Source organism: Brassica napus, chromosome C3, assembly GCF_020379485.1.
Source record: "Brassica napus cultivar Da-Ae chromosome C3, Da-Ae, whole genome shotgun sequence".
NCBI classification, from domain to species: Eukaryota; Viridiplantae; Streptophyta; class Magnoliopsida; order Brassicales; family Brassicaceae; genus Brassica; species Brassica napus.
Window position 1 is genome coordinate 61,997,900 of NC_063446.1, and position 17,964 is coordinate 62,015,863.

At 29.7% G+C, this 17,964-nt stretch overlaps 1 protein-coding gene across 1 annotated transcript; it reads right to left on the reverse strand.

Annotated features, from left to right (window-relative positions):
- Positions 1 to 11,183: 11,183 nt before the first annotated feature.
- Positions 11,184 to 12,055, reverse strand: LOC125583218. The gene is made up of 2 exons (XM_048749850.1): positions 11,546 to 12,055; positions 11,184 to 11,382 (listed from the first exon to the last, which is right to left on the reverse strand). The coding sequence occupies exons 1-2, from the start codon at positions 11,802 to 11,804 to the stop codon at positions 11,252 to 11,254; spliced, it is 390 nt and encodes a 129-aa protein (XP_048605807.1). The 5' UTR covers positions 11,805 to 12,055; the 3' UTR covers positions 11,184 to 11,251.
- Between the last annotated feature and the right edge of the window lie 5,909 nt (positions 12,056 to 17,964).

Genomic DNA, 17,964 nt, shown 5'->3' on the forward strand with positions numbered 1-17,964 from the left:
AAATTTGAAAATATAACCCCTTTTTATTAAAATAGGAGCACTCCTAAAAACTAACTTTATCCTCATATGTTATTAATCAAAATATCATTTTCTATAGCTTTTTTCATACATTTTAACTAAAAATTCTCTTTTCACTAACATAATTACATGTATTACCAATGTTATAGACCAACTTTAGTAGATATTTGTAAGAGTTGGTGCATCAACAATTCTTTATCATGGTTATGTTTCTAGAACGTGTTTAATTACAATGTCCACATAAACCGCATAGATATAAAATAAATTATATAGTTATATAAATATATACAAATAATTATATTATATAGTTGATATGGTCGTATTGTCTACGAACAAAATAGTTATATATATTTGATATGGTCGTATTATCTAAAGATAGCTATACAAATAATTATATTATTTTAATACCTGAAGATTGAAAATAATATTTTTTGTAGATCTTCGTACTGTCTAAAAAAGAATCTCTAATGTTAGTAAAAACAATTTGGTACATAGAGAAATCAAGAATAAATATTTCGGCTTAACAATATATGAAGGAGTAAATTTTGGCTTAAATGTTTAATAATTCAATATTGCAAAGTACGAAACATTACATTTAGTTGATAATATCTAATGAGGAGGCAATTAAATCGTTAAGGTACATCCCATATTTACTTTACCTCATGAGTAAAATCGATGACTTTGGGAACGAAGTTTCGTCCTTATCATGAACATTCATTTTTGATGAAATTAATGAAATCATGAATAAATATTTTACATGTTTGTATCTTCGAAATGGTCTCATTATGTTCTTACATCGTGTTAGAACATATAATATTTTCACATTTGATGAGATTATACTATATCTGTTTTCTTTGTAGCAATATAAAATCACTAATAACTTGATTTAATTAATTATATTCGTTTCAAAAGAGTTGTGGTTGATTCAAATTTGTAAATACAATAACTATATGTAAATTAACTTATTTTTCTTTCCCTTGATGAATTTGCGTGTGATCCGTGGCTATATGTAAGGTAAGTTGAAGGAGAAAATCTTTAATTTTTAACAAATTGTGATCAGTAGGGTATATGGTGTGTTAAGGAAATTTGAGTGATACTCTTCGAGCGCAAGTTTTGGTAAATTAATTCGTGAATATTTGTTATAATAATTAAGATACAATTTCATGGTATGAAATATATTGAAAGATTTACACTTTAAGTCACATTTCATCTTTTATATTACACTATAAAACACTTGACTCTTGAGACACTTTTTCTTAACTTTACATTCTCTCCTAACTAGTTTAGTTACATCCTTTTGAAAAATTCACCCAACTAAAAAAATTAATTCTAAAATATTTTTCTCCTTCTCTTTCCTACCTCCTTCTAACTAAACGTGTATTCACCGCCACACCCACCACCAATACATATGAACACCACCACCACCACCACCACACCCATATCTTTAACTGCCGCCTCTATTGCTCCATCCCAACCCACCGGACCCAAATCACCGTCGGACCAAAACCCACATCCACCACCAATCACAACACCAATATCACCTGGTCCATATCCACCAGCCGCCGCCAAATTTCTTCTTCGTCACCGTAACTCATCAAGATCTCATTTTTAAAGGTTTAATGTCTGAAATCAATTAGTACTAAATAGATCTATAATTTTGATGTCAAAATAACTTGAAACACACAAAGTTTGGTGATTTAAAACGAAACCATGGTTGACGGCCGTACCGTTTTTTACAGAAAACCTAAGCACGAATCGTGAGGTAGAAGATGATGTATTTACGCTTTTGCCATTAATGAGAAAAATGGTCTCGTGGAGTTTTTTTTTTGGTAACATGTCTCGTGGAGTTTTGAACATGGATATGATGGTTAACAGCCTCTTCCTACCACTCGACCACATTTTGCAATTGGTTTTCATTACTTAAACTATTAATATAATACAAATAGAATTTGTCAAAAAAATGAACTAAATTAAGATGGTAAAACCATAAAAATGCAATTTATACACTTGAATGAAAATTAAAATAATATAGATTTACTTAAAAACCTATAAATCATTCAAATCATTGGATATCATTACTTATGCGATGTACATTTGGACCGTTGTATATGCGATTTTTTGTGAAACATTGTACATGTGGACAGTAAAAAATATGTGTACATAGTTTTCATCATCATCTTCGTTTAAATGTATTTTCTATTTTTTTAAGTTTAGTTTCAGAAAGACAAACATACATATAGATACTTATGCACGTGTACATTTATATTTTGTAAAAAAAGACATAGAAATTGTATAATTATCTTGTTTCGATCTCCAGAAACTCGGGTTGTCCACATGTACATTAAGTCCATATGATATCCACAGTTTAAATGTCCACATGTACATCAAAGTATATAGTCTATTTAATTAGAAGTTCATTAGGTGAAGAGACAAACACGATTTTATGATACATTGTTTTATAATATATAGTGTACACATGTGACGATGTACACATGTACACATATAATCTTTGTACACATGTAAACTTGTACAAATTTTTATTTTGATTATCATGACTCCCTAGTTATTTCTTAGAGTGAAATAATCTACTAAAAAATTTAAATGGTTACATTTGTGATCTTTATTCGAACGGATAGTTTTATATTGTGTACATGTGAATATTGTCTAAATTAAATGGTGTACATGTGAATCATTGTACATGTGGATCACAAAATTTAGTGTACATTGTTTCGCGTCAATAGTGTGATGTACATATGTTTTTAATGTCATTTAGCATATCCATTGATATCTTACAATTTTTAACGGTATATAGCATCTCTTTTAGCATACCCATTGCATTTGTGTTTCATTTGCTTATAAAAGAGGTTAAAGTGCACATCTGGAAACTTGAGATGAAATGAAAAGGTTTTATTTGGCAAATCAGAAACATCTGGGCATAAAGTGAAATACAACAAAACGACAGGGACCAAGGTACCAAAATCATAATATTTGCTTGGTCTAGATTGCACAACTAAAAATATCAGGGCAAATTCCTAAAGCAAAATTGAACAGATTAGAAGTTTGAGACAAATTGGAGAATAAGCAAGAGTTTGAGGACCATATGTGACAATAATCCAAAGTTGACCATTGTTACTCCCATCAAGCTTTTCTTCGATCTGCAACTGATGCGACAATGATTCTGGCGGACACAGCCCCGGTCCCGAGCCTGAAGACTACGACGACGAGGAGATGACTTGACCCTGATACGGATTGCGTAGAGCTCTGTCGGAATGGAGCTTGCCGTTTCAGGTCGCTGACAACGAAGCTCTCCGGCTGTCCGTCACGTTTTGCTTTCTCAATCGTCATCTCCTCCGGTGCTATCGCGGCTGAGGAGAGACTCGAAAACGATGACCATGTTGCCATCTACCATGGTTTTTTCAATCTGCATTTTAAAGCTTTTTACAGTGGTGAGATGGAGGAGATGTAGCGGAAAAAAAGATCTTTTAGACTTTTATTTTGTTTCAGCTTTATTAGAAATTAAAAACAAAAGTAAAGAAAAGGGAACTAGAAATACGATTTTATTCAAAATTCAAATCCTCTAACAACTCTAACTAGATAACGATGTTAAATGACCAAAGCATCTCTTCTGGTTTCGCTTTTGAAGGGATAAAATAGTATTCAACCACAAATAAGTGTCTTGGTAGCACAAAATGCTTTCCAATGTAATAAAAACACATAAAGTGACCTCCTCATCGCCTATGTAAATAGGTTGTCGTAAGCACATCTACTCATCACAATCTTCTTCTCATCGTTTACTGATTTTATTAAATAACTGTATTTAGTTTCGTAAGTTGATATCCTTTCTTATTGAGTATATTTAACGTTTGCAATCCCATTAAGAGAAATAACGAAACATAGGCAAAAGAATTTGACACTATTCACAACTAATTTTATATAATTGTTAAATAACTGTATTTAGTTTCGTAAGCTGAAACTTTTCATAACAGTTGTGACTTTTTGAGCTTTTTTATTTATTTGATTCTTTAGAATTTGTTCCTTTCATATTTATTACTAGGTGACCGGTCCCTGTGCGGGCATAAGAACATTATCGGTCCGCACCCTGCATTCTCTCTCGGCCTGTACCTCACGAGAGGGAACACAGTAACGTCAGTACGAAGAGGCAGATATTGTGTGTATGTATAATTGCAACGTCACAAAATATTTTGTGTGTTTACGAAGATACTTTTATTCAAAAAATGGAATAAATAGTGTATAGTTTTAGAAGTAACATATTTTATATTATCATTAATTAGAATTGTATTGTATATGTTTCGTAATTCTTTATTTTAGGTGAATAATATTATTTTTCCATAAATAATAAACAAACATTTATGTAGACATATTAAAAGAAAATATAATAAAAATCAAAATATTATCCATAAATAATATAAATTATGAAGTACATTTTTCGATAAAGAAAGCAAATTCAATTAGAAAATTGTAAAAAATTAAATAAATTTTGTAAGCAATTTGACGGGTTAACATTATTTGATAGATTTATAAATTTCTAAATTTTATTTAACATGAAATAATATTAAATTGACATACTGTCATCGGTCTCCTAACTCATCACAACCCATCTAGCAAATACAAAAAATAAATAATTGCAACAGTTTATTCATTTTAAAATTTGTATTTGAAAAAAAAGTATATTAAAATTACGTACCGTGACTACGAAATATTCTGAAAAACTTGTTTGTAGATAACATTCAATATTTTTGTCGACAGCTTCCCTTCTTTACCAGTTATTAGGATTTTTAATCCAGATCTCGACTTAACTCTTGAAAGTGAAACTTTGCCTTGCATTTTGTAAGCATTTTATAAATTATTTTAAAATTATGATAAATTTATTCTTTAAACAACGATAAATATTTTAAAAATAATATTAATAAACATTTTTGGATTTTGTAATATTTAAAATAGTTATTATATAATTATAATTTCCATAATTCATCAAGTAGAGTATAAAACTATTATAATTATCTTATATAAAATTTCATTCATTGTATTTTATAGTTCATAAATATTAAAAGAAATAAATAAAACATTATTAATCTTTCTATAATACTTCCAATATAAAGTGGGTGGCAGAGTCGATGAAAGTGGGTTGTAGAGTCGATTCATCAAGTAGCATATAATACTTCCAAGGCAAAGTGGGTGGCAGAATCGATGAAAGATGAGGAGCCTTTGCGTCCAAACACATTTTTCTTAACACACAAGCAGCATCGTCGTAATACATTAATAGTATGAGAGAAGATATTTGTGAATAATACTTTAAATAATGAAAATAGAATGTTTGTATTTTAAGACCTTGGGTGTCTCATATATATATACAGTCGATTTATTTCTCATATTAATGACGCACAATATTTTGCACAATAAGTAATGAAATCGTTTAAAGAAAGATATTAAATGTGTATTGTCAAAAAATGATTTGCATATGATATGATTTTAACTTGCGCAAGTAATCCATATTAGAAAGGTAAGTTATTAAAAACAAACAACCTAATTAGAAACATTAAAATATTTTGTAAGAAATGTAATAAATATGATATCAACATGCGCAAGTTTACCGTTTGAATAATAAGGAAATTTTTTAATATTTGTCTTAATTCTAAATCTTGCCCAAAAGTAAACTAAATCGATAATATTTAATGATTTCAACTTGCGCAAGTAATCCATATTGTGAATAAGTGATTTGCATATTTAATGATTTCAACTTGCGCAAGTAATCCATATTAGAAAGGTAAGTTATTAAAAATAAATGTGATATTTAAAATTAACAAAAAATTAAAAAAAATTAAAAAAAATTAACAAAAAACTACATCCAATTTTTTTAAAAAAATAACTAAACTAATGCCTTTTTAGTTTTAAATTTTTATGTCTAATTCTATTAACCATTCAATCTATTAAAAATAAAAAATTAGTTAACTGAAAGTTATATTTTTAAATATAAGAAACTTGAGAAATGAAAATTTTAATTTTTGTTTTCAAAATCTAAATATCCGAACCTGATTTGAAATAACCGAATCCGAACTAAAAATATTCGAACCCGACCCGAAGTACAGAAATACCCGAACGGATTCTACATCTGTATACCGAAATACTCGAAAATCCAAAATACCCGATCCGAACCCGAACGGGTACCCGAACGCCCACCCCTACTAATTAGAAACATTATAATATTTTCTAAGCAAATGTAATTAATATGATATCAACATGCGCAAGTTTACTGTTTGAATAATAAGAAAAGTTTTCAATATTTGTCTTAGTTCTAAATCTTGCCCAATGCTAAACTAAATCGATAATTATTATCCCCTAGCTATATATGGGCTTAACTAAATCGACAATAGTTTTGGGCTTGTCTACATAAGCGATTGATTAAAATAAATAAAAATAAAATTCAAAAAAATCGACCAATAGAATTATAACAATTTTTCTGAGAAGCTCTATATTAATACCATATGAGCGGAAATCACTAAAGTGACTTCTCTTTTAATGTATAGAAGGATTGTATATGTGTCGTAATTCTTTATTTTAGATGAATAATTTTCTACTTCATAAATAATAAACAAACATTTATGTAGACATATTAAAAGAAAATATAAAAAAATCAAAATATTATCCATAAATAATATAAATTATGAAGTACATTTCTTGATAAAGAAAGCAAATTCAATTAGAAACGTGTAAAAAATTAAATAAATTTTGTAAGTAATTTAACGGGTTAACATTATTTGATAGATTTATAAATTTCTAAATTTTATTGAACATGAAGTAATATTAAATTGACATACCGTCATCGGTCTTCTAACTCATCACAGCCCATCTGGCAAATACAAAAAAAATAAATAATTGTAACCGTTTATATATTTTAAAATTTGTATTTAAAAAAATAGATTAAAATTACGTACCGTGACTACGGAATATTCTGAAAAATTTGTTTGTAGACAACATTCAATGTTTTTGTCTTCGGCTTCCCTTCTTTACCAGTTATTAGGATTTTTAATCCAGATCTCGACTTAACTCTTGAAAGTGCAACTTTGACTTGCATTTTGAAAGCATTTTATAAATTATTTTAAAATTATGATAAATTTATTCTTTAAACAACGATAAATAATTTAAAATAATATTAATAAACATTTTTGGATTTTGTAATATTTAAAATAGTTATTATATAATTATATTCGAACACAGTTCATCAAGTAGAGGATAAATCTATTATAATTATCTTATATAAAATTTCGTTTATTTTATTTTATAGATTATAAATATTAAAAGTAATAAATAAAACATTATTAGTCTTTCAATAATTTCGAGAATAGTTTCCATAAATTGTTATTTGTAATATTCGTTAGATTATATGGCAAGTGATGTTAAACGTCAATAAGTTAAACAATTCTTCCATATTTGGAAAACATATATATATATAACAATGACAAATTAAATGGTAGAGTATGTAAACACCTGTTTTCTACCGGCGTGAGTTAGAACACCGCCGTATTTAAGAATCATAAGAGCCTCTACAGGTCTTTATTCTTCGCCTTCACCATCCCACTTCAGCGGCTTCAGTTGAACCTTTCTGTATATCCCTGAGAAATTTCCTCCCTGCGTCATTCCAAAAGGTTCTCTGCTGTGAGAAAATAACCTCATGAATTAAATTAAAAATGCATAATGCTAGCTTACTTATAAGATAGTATATTCAACAAAAAAAATGATATAAGATAGTATTACTAAATGATACTATGTAATACTTTCCCGGACAATATTCAACAAAGAGAGATAAAGTACTAAAGAACCTCTTCAAGAACTGCTTTAACTTGGCGAAAACTTCTCAGCATGTTCAATCAAGGTTTTCTGGATCACTATCACTCTCACGACCTGGTCTACATTTAAGAAAAGGAAGACCATATTGTCGTTACCAGTATTCAACACATGGAAAAGATAGACTAGACATGCTTTTTGGAGACAAAACACAAAGAGTTGAGTTCAGGGTTCTAAAGATGAGGAACCTTTGCGTCTAAACACATTTTTCTTAGCACACAAGCAACATTGTCGTAATACCTTAATAGTATGAGAGGAGAGATTTGTGAATAATACTTTAAATAATGAAAAGAGAATGTTTGTATTTTAAGACCTTGGGTGTCTCCTATATATATGAAGTCGATTTATTCTCATATTAATGATTTTAATATTTTGCAAAAATAAATAATAAAATCGTTTAAAGAAAGATATTAAATGTGTATTGTCAAAAAATGATTTGCATATGATATGATTTTAACTTATGCAAGTAATCCATATTAGAAAGGTAAGTTATTAAAAACAAACAACCTAATTAGAAACATTAAAATATTTTGTAATTAATATAATAAATATGATATCAACATGCGCAAGTTTACAGTTTGAATAATAAAGAAAGTTTTTAATATTTGTCTTAATTCTAAATCTTGCCCAAGGGTAAACTAAATCGATAAAATTTAATGATTTCAACTTGCGCAAGTAATCCATATTGTGAATAAATGATTTGCATATTTAATGATTTCAACTTGCGCAAGTAATCTATATTAGAAAGGTAAGTTATTAAAAACAAATTTTGTCAACAAGTTATTTGCATATTTAATGATTTCAACTTGCGCAAGTAATCCATATTGGAAAGGTAAGTTATTAAAAACAAACAACCTAATTAGTAGGGGTGGGCAATTTACTCGATATCTGAAGTGGCACCCGAACCCGATCCGAAAAACCCGAACTGAAATCCGAACCAAAATAGCAAAATACCCGAACGGGTATTGAATAAGGAGAGATTGGATACCTGAACCCGAACGGATAATACCCGAACCCGAATGGATATCCGAAGATAACCGAACATATGTATAATTAACCTTATATTTTTAGTTTACATCTCTCATTTTATATAAAATATTTATATTGATACTACACATACTTTAAGTTCATATGATATACATACAATTACGAAAAAAAATGATTTGCTACTCACTTAAAATGCATGTCAAGTTTTTTATTAAAAAAATTAACAAAAAGTTACATCCGAAATTTAAAAAAAAAAACTAAATTAATGCCTTTTTAGTTTTAAAATGTTATGTCCAAATCTATTAACTATTCAATCTATTAAAAATAAAAAAATTAGTTAACTGAAAGTTATATTTTTAAATATAAAAACTTGAGAAATGAAAATTTTAATTTTTTTTTCAAAATCTAAATATCCGAACCAGATCCGAAATAACCGAATCTGAACTAAAAATACCCAAACCCGACCCGAAGTATAGAAATACCCGAACGGGTTCTATACCTCTATACCGAAATATCCGAAAATCCGAAATATCCGATCCGAACCTGAACGGGTACCCAATGCTAAACTAAATCGATAATTATTATCCCCTAGCTATATATGGGCTTAACGAAATCGACAATAGTTTTGGGCTTGTGTACATAAGCAATTGATTAAAATAAATGAAAAAGAAAAATTCAAAAAAACCAGCCAATATAATTATAACGTTTTTCCTGAGAAACTCTATATGAGTGCCACCTCAGCAGAAATCACTAAAGTGACTTCTCTTTTAATGTATAGGAGGATTCTATTTCTTATGTTTCGTTTTATCTTATATTCATAATTTATGTTATGAAAGCAAAATATTTTGCCTATGTTTCGTTTTTGCTTTAAATCATAACTAGTTTTATATAAGTCTTTGCTTATTTTTATACATTCATTTCCATGATCTATATTTCAATTACACACAACCAATAACACAAGTTTTTAGAAAAACAAAGCTTACCTTATATAGACATACACAATTTCGTTCAATCGTTCATTATATAACATGTAATATCGTGACTATGACTTTTACATTTTTTATATCTATAGATTAAAAATTATGATTTCTTTCAGTCTATTCACTCTGCGCAGGATGCAGTTATCACCTAGTTATAAAGTAATCCGGGAGAAAAATCTAGTGTAAATAATCATATCACAAGCAATAGCTATTAATTACCAAACATGGTAGTTCAAAAAAAATATACCAAACATGCTAACTTAAAATTAACAATTTCTCTTATCGGGAAGATTACTCAAATAACTCTAAATCATGTTTTTATTACTAGATTAGCTTATAATTTTTTTTAATTACTAGACTGTTTTTCATACCCATAATGTCCTTATTTTCTTTGTTAACAAAAAATATATTTACAAAAATGCCATTATTATTATTTTGCCACGTCATCAAAAATATGTCAGAGACAAATAAGTTTGCCGATAAAAATCTACCACACGAGATAACAATTTTTCTAGTCTTTGGTAGATTTTTTACATACCGTAAACTTATTAAAACAGACTTGATATCGTTAAATACTTTTGGGAATAAGTCTACCATACGTTGCAATATATTTATTTACGTTGGCAGTTTTTTTTTCGGCTGTCAGCTTTTGTGTAACAGATTTTTGTTGTATGAGAACAGGTTTTTAAAATGTGGAAGACTTTCTTGCACCCAACGAAATTTTTCTCGTAGACTTTTATATAGTTTGGCAGATTATTTTGCTTTTGAAGTAGCAGACATATTTTCTTCGTTTATAAACGGCAAACTTTTCGAATATAAGTATACTTTGTAGCAGACTTATAAATTAATAACATAACTAACTCTATATCATAGCATGTTTTTAAGTACGTTATGGCAGACCTTTACAATTTATATGTAGTAACAGACTTTTAACTTGGCTGATTAATTCTCTTCTTATAAAACTTCATTTCTCACTCCCTTTGCTGATTTATTATTTGTGGTGTCCTTTTATGCGAATTTCATTGTTGGTAATAAAGAGTAAACGTTTGTCTAACATACTATTCATTGTGAACTGAAAGTGAGTAATATTGTGGAGTTCAATTTGATCTATCATAACACAATCTTTGAACAGCACACTCTGAAAGATTCCTCAAACATTGTTGAACGAAGCTCACTACCATTAATAGCATTGATGCTGTATGGTTTGTGTCAATTTTGCATACCTCACACAGAAACCTAGATTATAAAGATATCCTCACATATAATTGATGTACTCTTGTCAACTGACAGTAGATTCATATTTATAAATATATGTACATATGTACTTTTTGGGTAGAAAATACACTTGAAACATTACATTACATGTATTTTTTTAAGTTTTGCCTAAAAAAAGATGGTACTAGCTAGGGATGGAACTGTTGTTCTGCAGTGCTTGTTTCAGATGAAGCGTGAGAGCATACTTGTTTCATGTCTGAAGCATTCGTCATTTCCCTGTTAAATAATTCAACCCACTCAGTGCCATCCAAGTTCAGGACTTACCTCCTTCCCTGATGATCCTCCTCTTCCTCGTACTGCAACTTTTGCTTCTTCCTGGACTAGAGATAATTCAGGTTTTTGATTGGTGGATTCTAATGAAGCTGGTTCAAAGATCATCTCCAACATTTGTTGATTCCTCGCTCAAGAATCTAAACTCATACAAAAGTCAAGAAAAGTTACAATCTTGCAAATATCCAAAACAAAGTTTGAAACTTTCGGGATGGAAAAGCTCACGTGAATATCCATGTCGGGTAAAATGGCGGCGAGGTGATCGAGAAGAAGAGAGGAGGAGAAACGAGAGGGAGACAAGGAACAGAGTTTCTTGGAGAGGGGAAGAGAAGAAGTCTCAAACAGAGATCTCTTTCCACCGCAAACAATCACAGACATGAGACATGTTATCTGCTTCTCTTCTTCTTCCATTCACTGAATCAACGAACAGTGTCACTAGCTTGGCTACGGTTACGTTTAGCCAAGAAGGTGCAAACAAGATCGAATCAAGGTGAAATCACGTTAAATTGGGGGATTTGAGATATTGAGGGATTTAGGGTTCATGGGTTACGACTTATGAGGCTGGGGGTGAAATTTTTTTTAAAACGATTTCTACTCCAAGTGTTTTAAATTAAACTGTATCTCGATCCGCGCGGATTTTTGTTTTCATTTATTTTTATATAAATATTTTGTTTTCAATTCTAAATTGATATATATTATAATATATATATGTAGTATATATCAATTTTTAAAACATAATAAGTTTACGGTATATTTTTTTCATTAAATAGATTGTTTCAAACTTTCACATTATTTCTATCTTCTTCTATATATATATTCGGATTATTATTTCATTATTAAAATCGTAACTATATATATAAAGATTAGTAAAATATTGTTTTATTGTCATATTCAAAAATATTATAATATTTCACAAATCTAGAAAGCTTTTAAAAAAATAAACTTTACGCTTCACAGATTTATATTATCGAGTAAATAATTAAACATTTAGTTTTTGTTTAATTTTTAAAATAAACTACTATATAGTTTAAAATTTGTTTTCATCGGTTTAAGGTAGTAAAGATTAATCATTGTTAGATAATATGATTTTTGTTATTTAAAAAAATCTTTATAATTTTAAAAGTTAACATCGACAAATATTTAAATAATTAACATATGGAGATATAGTATTACAACATTAAATTATATCTATTTAATTTATAATATCTATAAATCTAATGGATCTTCTATTGTTTAAATTTAATTATTGATAGCCCAATAAAAATTGGGGTTTTTGCCAAAACTAACCCACAACTTGATTTTAATCCCAAACCTATACCCAAACTTGAATCAAATGCAAAACTAACCTAAAAGCCTAGTGAAATTACAGCTCAACCCCTTGTGACCAAACAAAAAAACTGAAGCCATTTTTACGAATATAGCCCCAGTAAATCGTCTGAGTCGTCTGAGATGTTGGAAGTCGTCTGGACGACTGAAGTGTAAGTCGTCTGGTACCAGTTTAATTTAAAAATAATTTATAAATCTTGTAAAAAAATATATTGATGCGTGAAAAATAAAAATCAAGTAATTATAAACAGTTTTAAGTGATATAAATTAAGATATGATAAAATTGATTTGTTTTGAAGATAGATGAGTGGAAATAGTGAATCATGAAATACTTTGGTTTAGGAGTTTGGCAAACATATGTTGTAGTATTGTATGTATTGTTAGGGTTAGATTTTGGAAAACTAAAATGTTTTTTTCAAAAATTAGTTTTCACCTATATGTGTTTATTTCTGTGTATAGTAAACACTTTTCAAGTTTGATTTGGTTTTATGAAGTGTTTAATTAGATAATTAAGTTTAGGGGTTATGTTTAGGGTGTGGACGACTTATATTTCAGTCGTCTGTTGAATAATTTACCCGGACGACGTATATTTCAGTCGTCCACATCGTACCGAACCTTTAATTTTACCAATGTACGTTTTAACCTAACCGGATCATTTTACTCGGACGACTTACATTTCAGTCGTCTGGTGAAGAAATTAAAACAGACGACTTACATGTAAGTTGTCCAAATATTTCCGCCTAAATTTTTTTCTAAAATTATTTTCCCGCTTAAATAATTTAAACCAGACGACTTACTTGTAAGTCGTCTGGAAAATCTTCTATTTTAGTTTCCCGCTAAAAATATTTAATTTCCCACTAAAAATATTAAACTCTTCTGGACGACTTACATGTAAGTCGTCTGTTTTAATTTCTTCAACTGACGACTGAAATGTAAGTCGTCTAGGAAGTCGTCTGAGTCAAAAATATTTAACCTAATTGGATTTTTTGTCTCCCTATATAAAAAAAATTTTACACATTCTCTCTCCTCCTCTCAAATGGCTGCAACAAAAATGTAATGTTCATCATTCTAAAACTCTCCAACCTCTCTCTAATCTCTTTGACTTGAAAACACCAAACTTTATATGAATTTTTCAGTTTTGTCTCATGTATTTCTTACTAATCTATCTCTTTTGCAGGTTTTTAATCAAATGGTACTCATCTTCCACTAATTTAAAGGTAGATCTATTAATTTTAGATACGTATTTTTGTGTGTTCTATAAATGTAGATTTATCTAATCTTCCACTCATTTTCTCTATTTTTAAGTCATTTGAACGTTTTTGGATATGCAGGTTTTTCAGATCTGGATTTGATATGCAGGTTTTTCAGATCTGGAAGACTTCTGAGATGACTTACTTGTTAGTCGTCTGGACTTCTTGGAAGTCTTCTGACAAAGTCGTCTGGACTTCCAGGAAGTCGTCTGGACTTCCAGGAAGTCGTCTGGACTTCCAGGAAGTCGTCTGGATTTTTCTGAGCGTTTTGGTAAGTTCTTATGTCTGATTTTTCTTCATTTGGTAACTTCTTGTTGTATAAAGTTCTTACTTTTTTCCCAAACTAAAACTCTCCAAACCCACTCTAATCTCTTTGACTTGAAAACACCAAACTTTATATGAATTTTTCAGTTTTGTCTCATGTCTTTCTTACTAATCTATCTTTTTTGGAGGTTTTTAATTAAATGGTACTCATCTTCCACTAATTTAGAGGTAGATCTATTATTTTTAGATATGTATTTTTGTGTGTTCTGTAAAGGTAGATTTATCTAATCTTCCACTCATTTTTTCTGTTTTTAAGTCATTTGAACGTTTTTTAATATGCAGGTTTTTCAGATCTGGATTTAATATGCAGGTTTTTCAGATCTGGAAGATTTTTGGGACGACTTACTTGTTAGTCGTTTGGAAGTCGTCTGGAAGTCGTCTGGGAGTCGTCTGAAAGTCGTCTGGACTTCCTAAAAGTCATCTGGACTTCATGTAAAGTCGTCTGGAAGTCGTCTGAACTTCCTAAAAGTCTTCTGACAAAGTCGTCTGAACTTCCTGGAAGTCGTCTGGACTTCTTAGAAGTCGTCTGGACTTCTTAAAAGTCGTCTGGTCTTGTCTGCTCAAGTGGAATTCAAGCTTGTCTTTGTAGAGAAATGATCTATAATAGTTTTGTTTGTGATCTGTTTTGTGAATTGCATGTCTACTCTTTTAGTTGTGAATTTTTTGTAAAATCAGTAATAATGTTTTCCAAGATGTATTAAATGTGCTAACAATGTGTTTACACATTTACAAATCAATGAAATAATAGACTTCAGTAGCCTTTTTCTTATCTTTGGATCTCTCATATGCAATAATAAACTCCAATGGCCTTTTCTCATCTTAATAAACAAGAATGTTGGTAGCTTCATATTGATACAACATTTTAAGAAGCATTTAACCTTCTTCCAACTCATAACAATAGTCATCATTATTGTCTATAACAATAATACTTAAGAGATGGAAACAAACAATAGTAACTAGTCAAAGCATATCATATTTTTTTATAAGTTTGCGTTGAAAAACTTAGTCAAATTTAGTAAAACTAAGGGAGAGAACATATTTTGTAAATATGAGTTTTACATATCTTGAAGTTACTTATCACTCTTAAAAATACAAGTTATTCAAAAACTAACGTAGAAGACTTAAAAACTAGCGGAGAAGACGCGGACGACTTCAATCTAAGTTGTCCAGACGACTAAACTATACGTCGTCTGGTCAACGCAGAGGTTATTTTTGCAATTGACTTTGAAATCTGTTATTTCGGACGACTGAAAAATAAGTCGTCTACTATTGTTTGGAAAAAAAAAACTCCAAAAAAGCTAGACGACTTACATTTCAGTCGTCATAGGTTAGTTTTGCATTTGACTGGATTATTTCAGAAGTTTGACTTTTCTGGACGACTTACATTTCAGTCGTCTAGTGAAAATTAAAATAATAATTTTTTTAAAAGTAGACGACTTACAGTTAAGTCGTCATAGGTTAGTTTTGCAATTGAAAAAAAATCTTCAAGATTTAATTATATACAGATGACTTATAATTCAGTCGTCCACGAGACAACTGAAATGTAAGTCGTCCAGGATTTACGAGGTTTGACCAGAATCTCGGAAAAAAATCCCAGACGACTTACAAGTAAGTCGTCTGGTGGACGACTGAATTATAAGTCGTCTGTGTATAATTAAATCTTGAAGTTTTTTTTTCAATTGCAAAACTAACCTATGACTACTTAATTGTAAGTCGTATACTTTAATATTATTATTTTAATTTTTGACAGACGACTGAAATGTAAGTCGTCTGGGGAAGTCAAACTTCTGTAATTATCCAGTCAAATGCAAAACTAACCTATGACGACTGAAATGTAAGTCGTCTAGGTTCTTTGGAAATTTTTTTGAAACCAAACAATAGTAGACGACTTAACTTTCAGTCGTCTCAGGTTACAGATTTCAAAGTCAATTGCAAAAATAACCTTTGCGTTGACCAGACGACTTCCAGGTAAGTCGTCTACAGCCAGACGACTTCCAGGTAAGTCGTCTACAGCCAGACGACTTCCCAAGTAAGTCGTCTGACGAACAGATCTGGAAAAAAACTCGATGTCATACCTTAAATTGGTGAGATAAGTTCCTTAGCATACATAAGGCTTCTCCAAGCACACAGAATCACAAACGAAAGTCACCCACCCAGAATCGTTAGCTTCTATGACTCTATGAACCATAAAAATTTTAGAATCAAAATCTTGGGTTTTTTTAGCTCATTGTGGAGAGAAAGTGAGAGATATGTTGTGTTTAGTTCGCAAGAATGGAAAAAGAAGAAGGGTAAATCGATTTTGGGAGCATTAAGAGCTTCAAATTGGTTGTTCATGGTGGTTGTGGTATTGATGACAATGGCAATCTTGTAATTACTTGAAGATGATGAGGGTGAGAGAGTAAAGATGTCATTTTCGAAAAAAAAATAAAAAAAAATTGATGGCATTTTCGTAAATTATATGAACTTGTGGGGTGAATAGGGCAAAACCAATTTTCAAAAAGAAAAAGAGGTTAGTTTTGTGTTTGAATTTAAGTTGTAGGTCAATTTTGCAAAAAGCCCATAAAAATTTATGGTAGATCCAAAATTTAAATGATAAGATTAGAGATTAAATATAATATGATTTTCTATGAATAGGTCCATTAGGTCAATTTTTTAAAAATCACGCATGAATCAAGGTTGTGACTTCTGTTTTAATATATAAGATGAAAATTTTATTTAAAAAAATCTATTTTTTTGTTTAAATTAGTTATTGGATTGGAGTATTTTAGACTTTTGCTGGTATTTTTTCTCTTTCTTTCTTTTCGTGTGTTACTCTAGTCATTACAAAAGAAATGTAAGTTATTATAGGTAATTTTTCTTATCTATATTATTTATAAATTCGTTCAAACTACTCTAGGAACATTTTTATAGGTTACTAGAGGTTTGCCGGCGCTACGCGCCGGTTTTGCTATCATTGATATGATTTATCTATAATTTTATAATCAAGAACATTTTTCAACAACATTTTAGAAAACAAAATATGTATAGATCATATGTAAGTATATTAATTTGATTATAGTTTGTGCATAGTTATTATAAAAGAAATTTAAGTTTAAATATATGCATGACAATTTGAATGTGTAATAGCTGAACTATTTATTATTTAACTGAAAATTATTAATTCTAATGGGTTAGAAAACATGTTCAGCGAGTATGCTCATGTTACGCTCAAGAGAATCATCAATTCATCATCCTATGATTCATCACCTTCTCTCTTAACATGTGCACACAAAAAGTGGAAACAAATTCATAGTGAGATTTTTCATATGATTATATGTGCCACGGACCGACGGGTCTAAAAATACAGATTACATTGAGGGGAGCTTGTTGTTTTGGTACCTCAGTTTGCTGAGAAAATGAAGTATTTTGAACAGAGATGATCTCATCATCTTTCTCGCATCTTGAATACTCGTTTAGATATCTCTGCATAGTCATATTTCTCGCATCTTGAATATTCGTTTAGATATATCTGCATAGTTCAAATATATATATATGGTTTGTTAGTTGTTGACAGCCAAAACTTCATGACTCTATTTGAAATTTTATCAGAAGATATGCAGTTTCCTCCCTATTGATGGGAAAACACTGAAGGAAAGATATACTAAAAAATTTAGAGAAAAAATGTAGTTGGA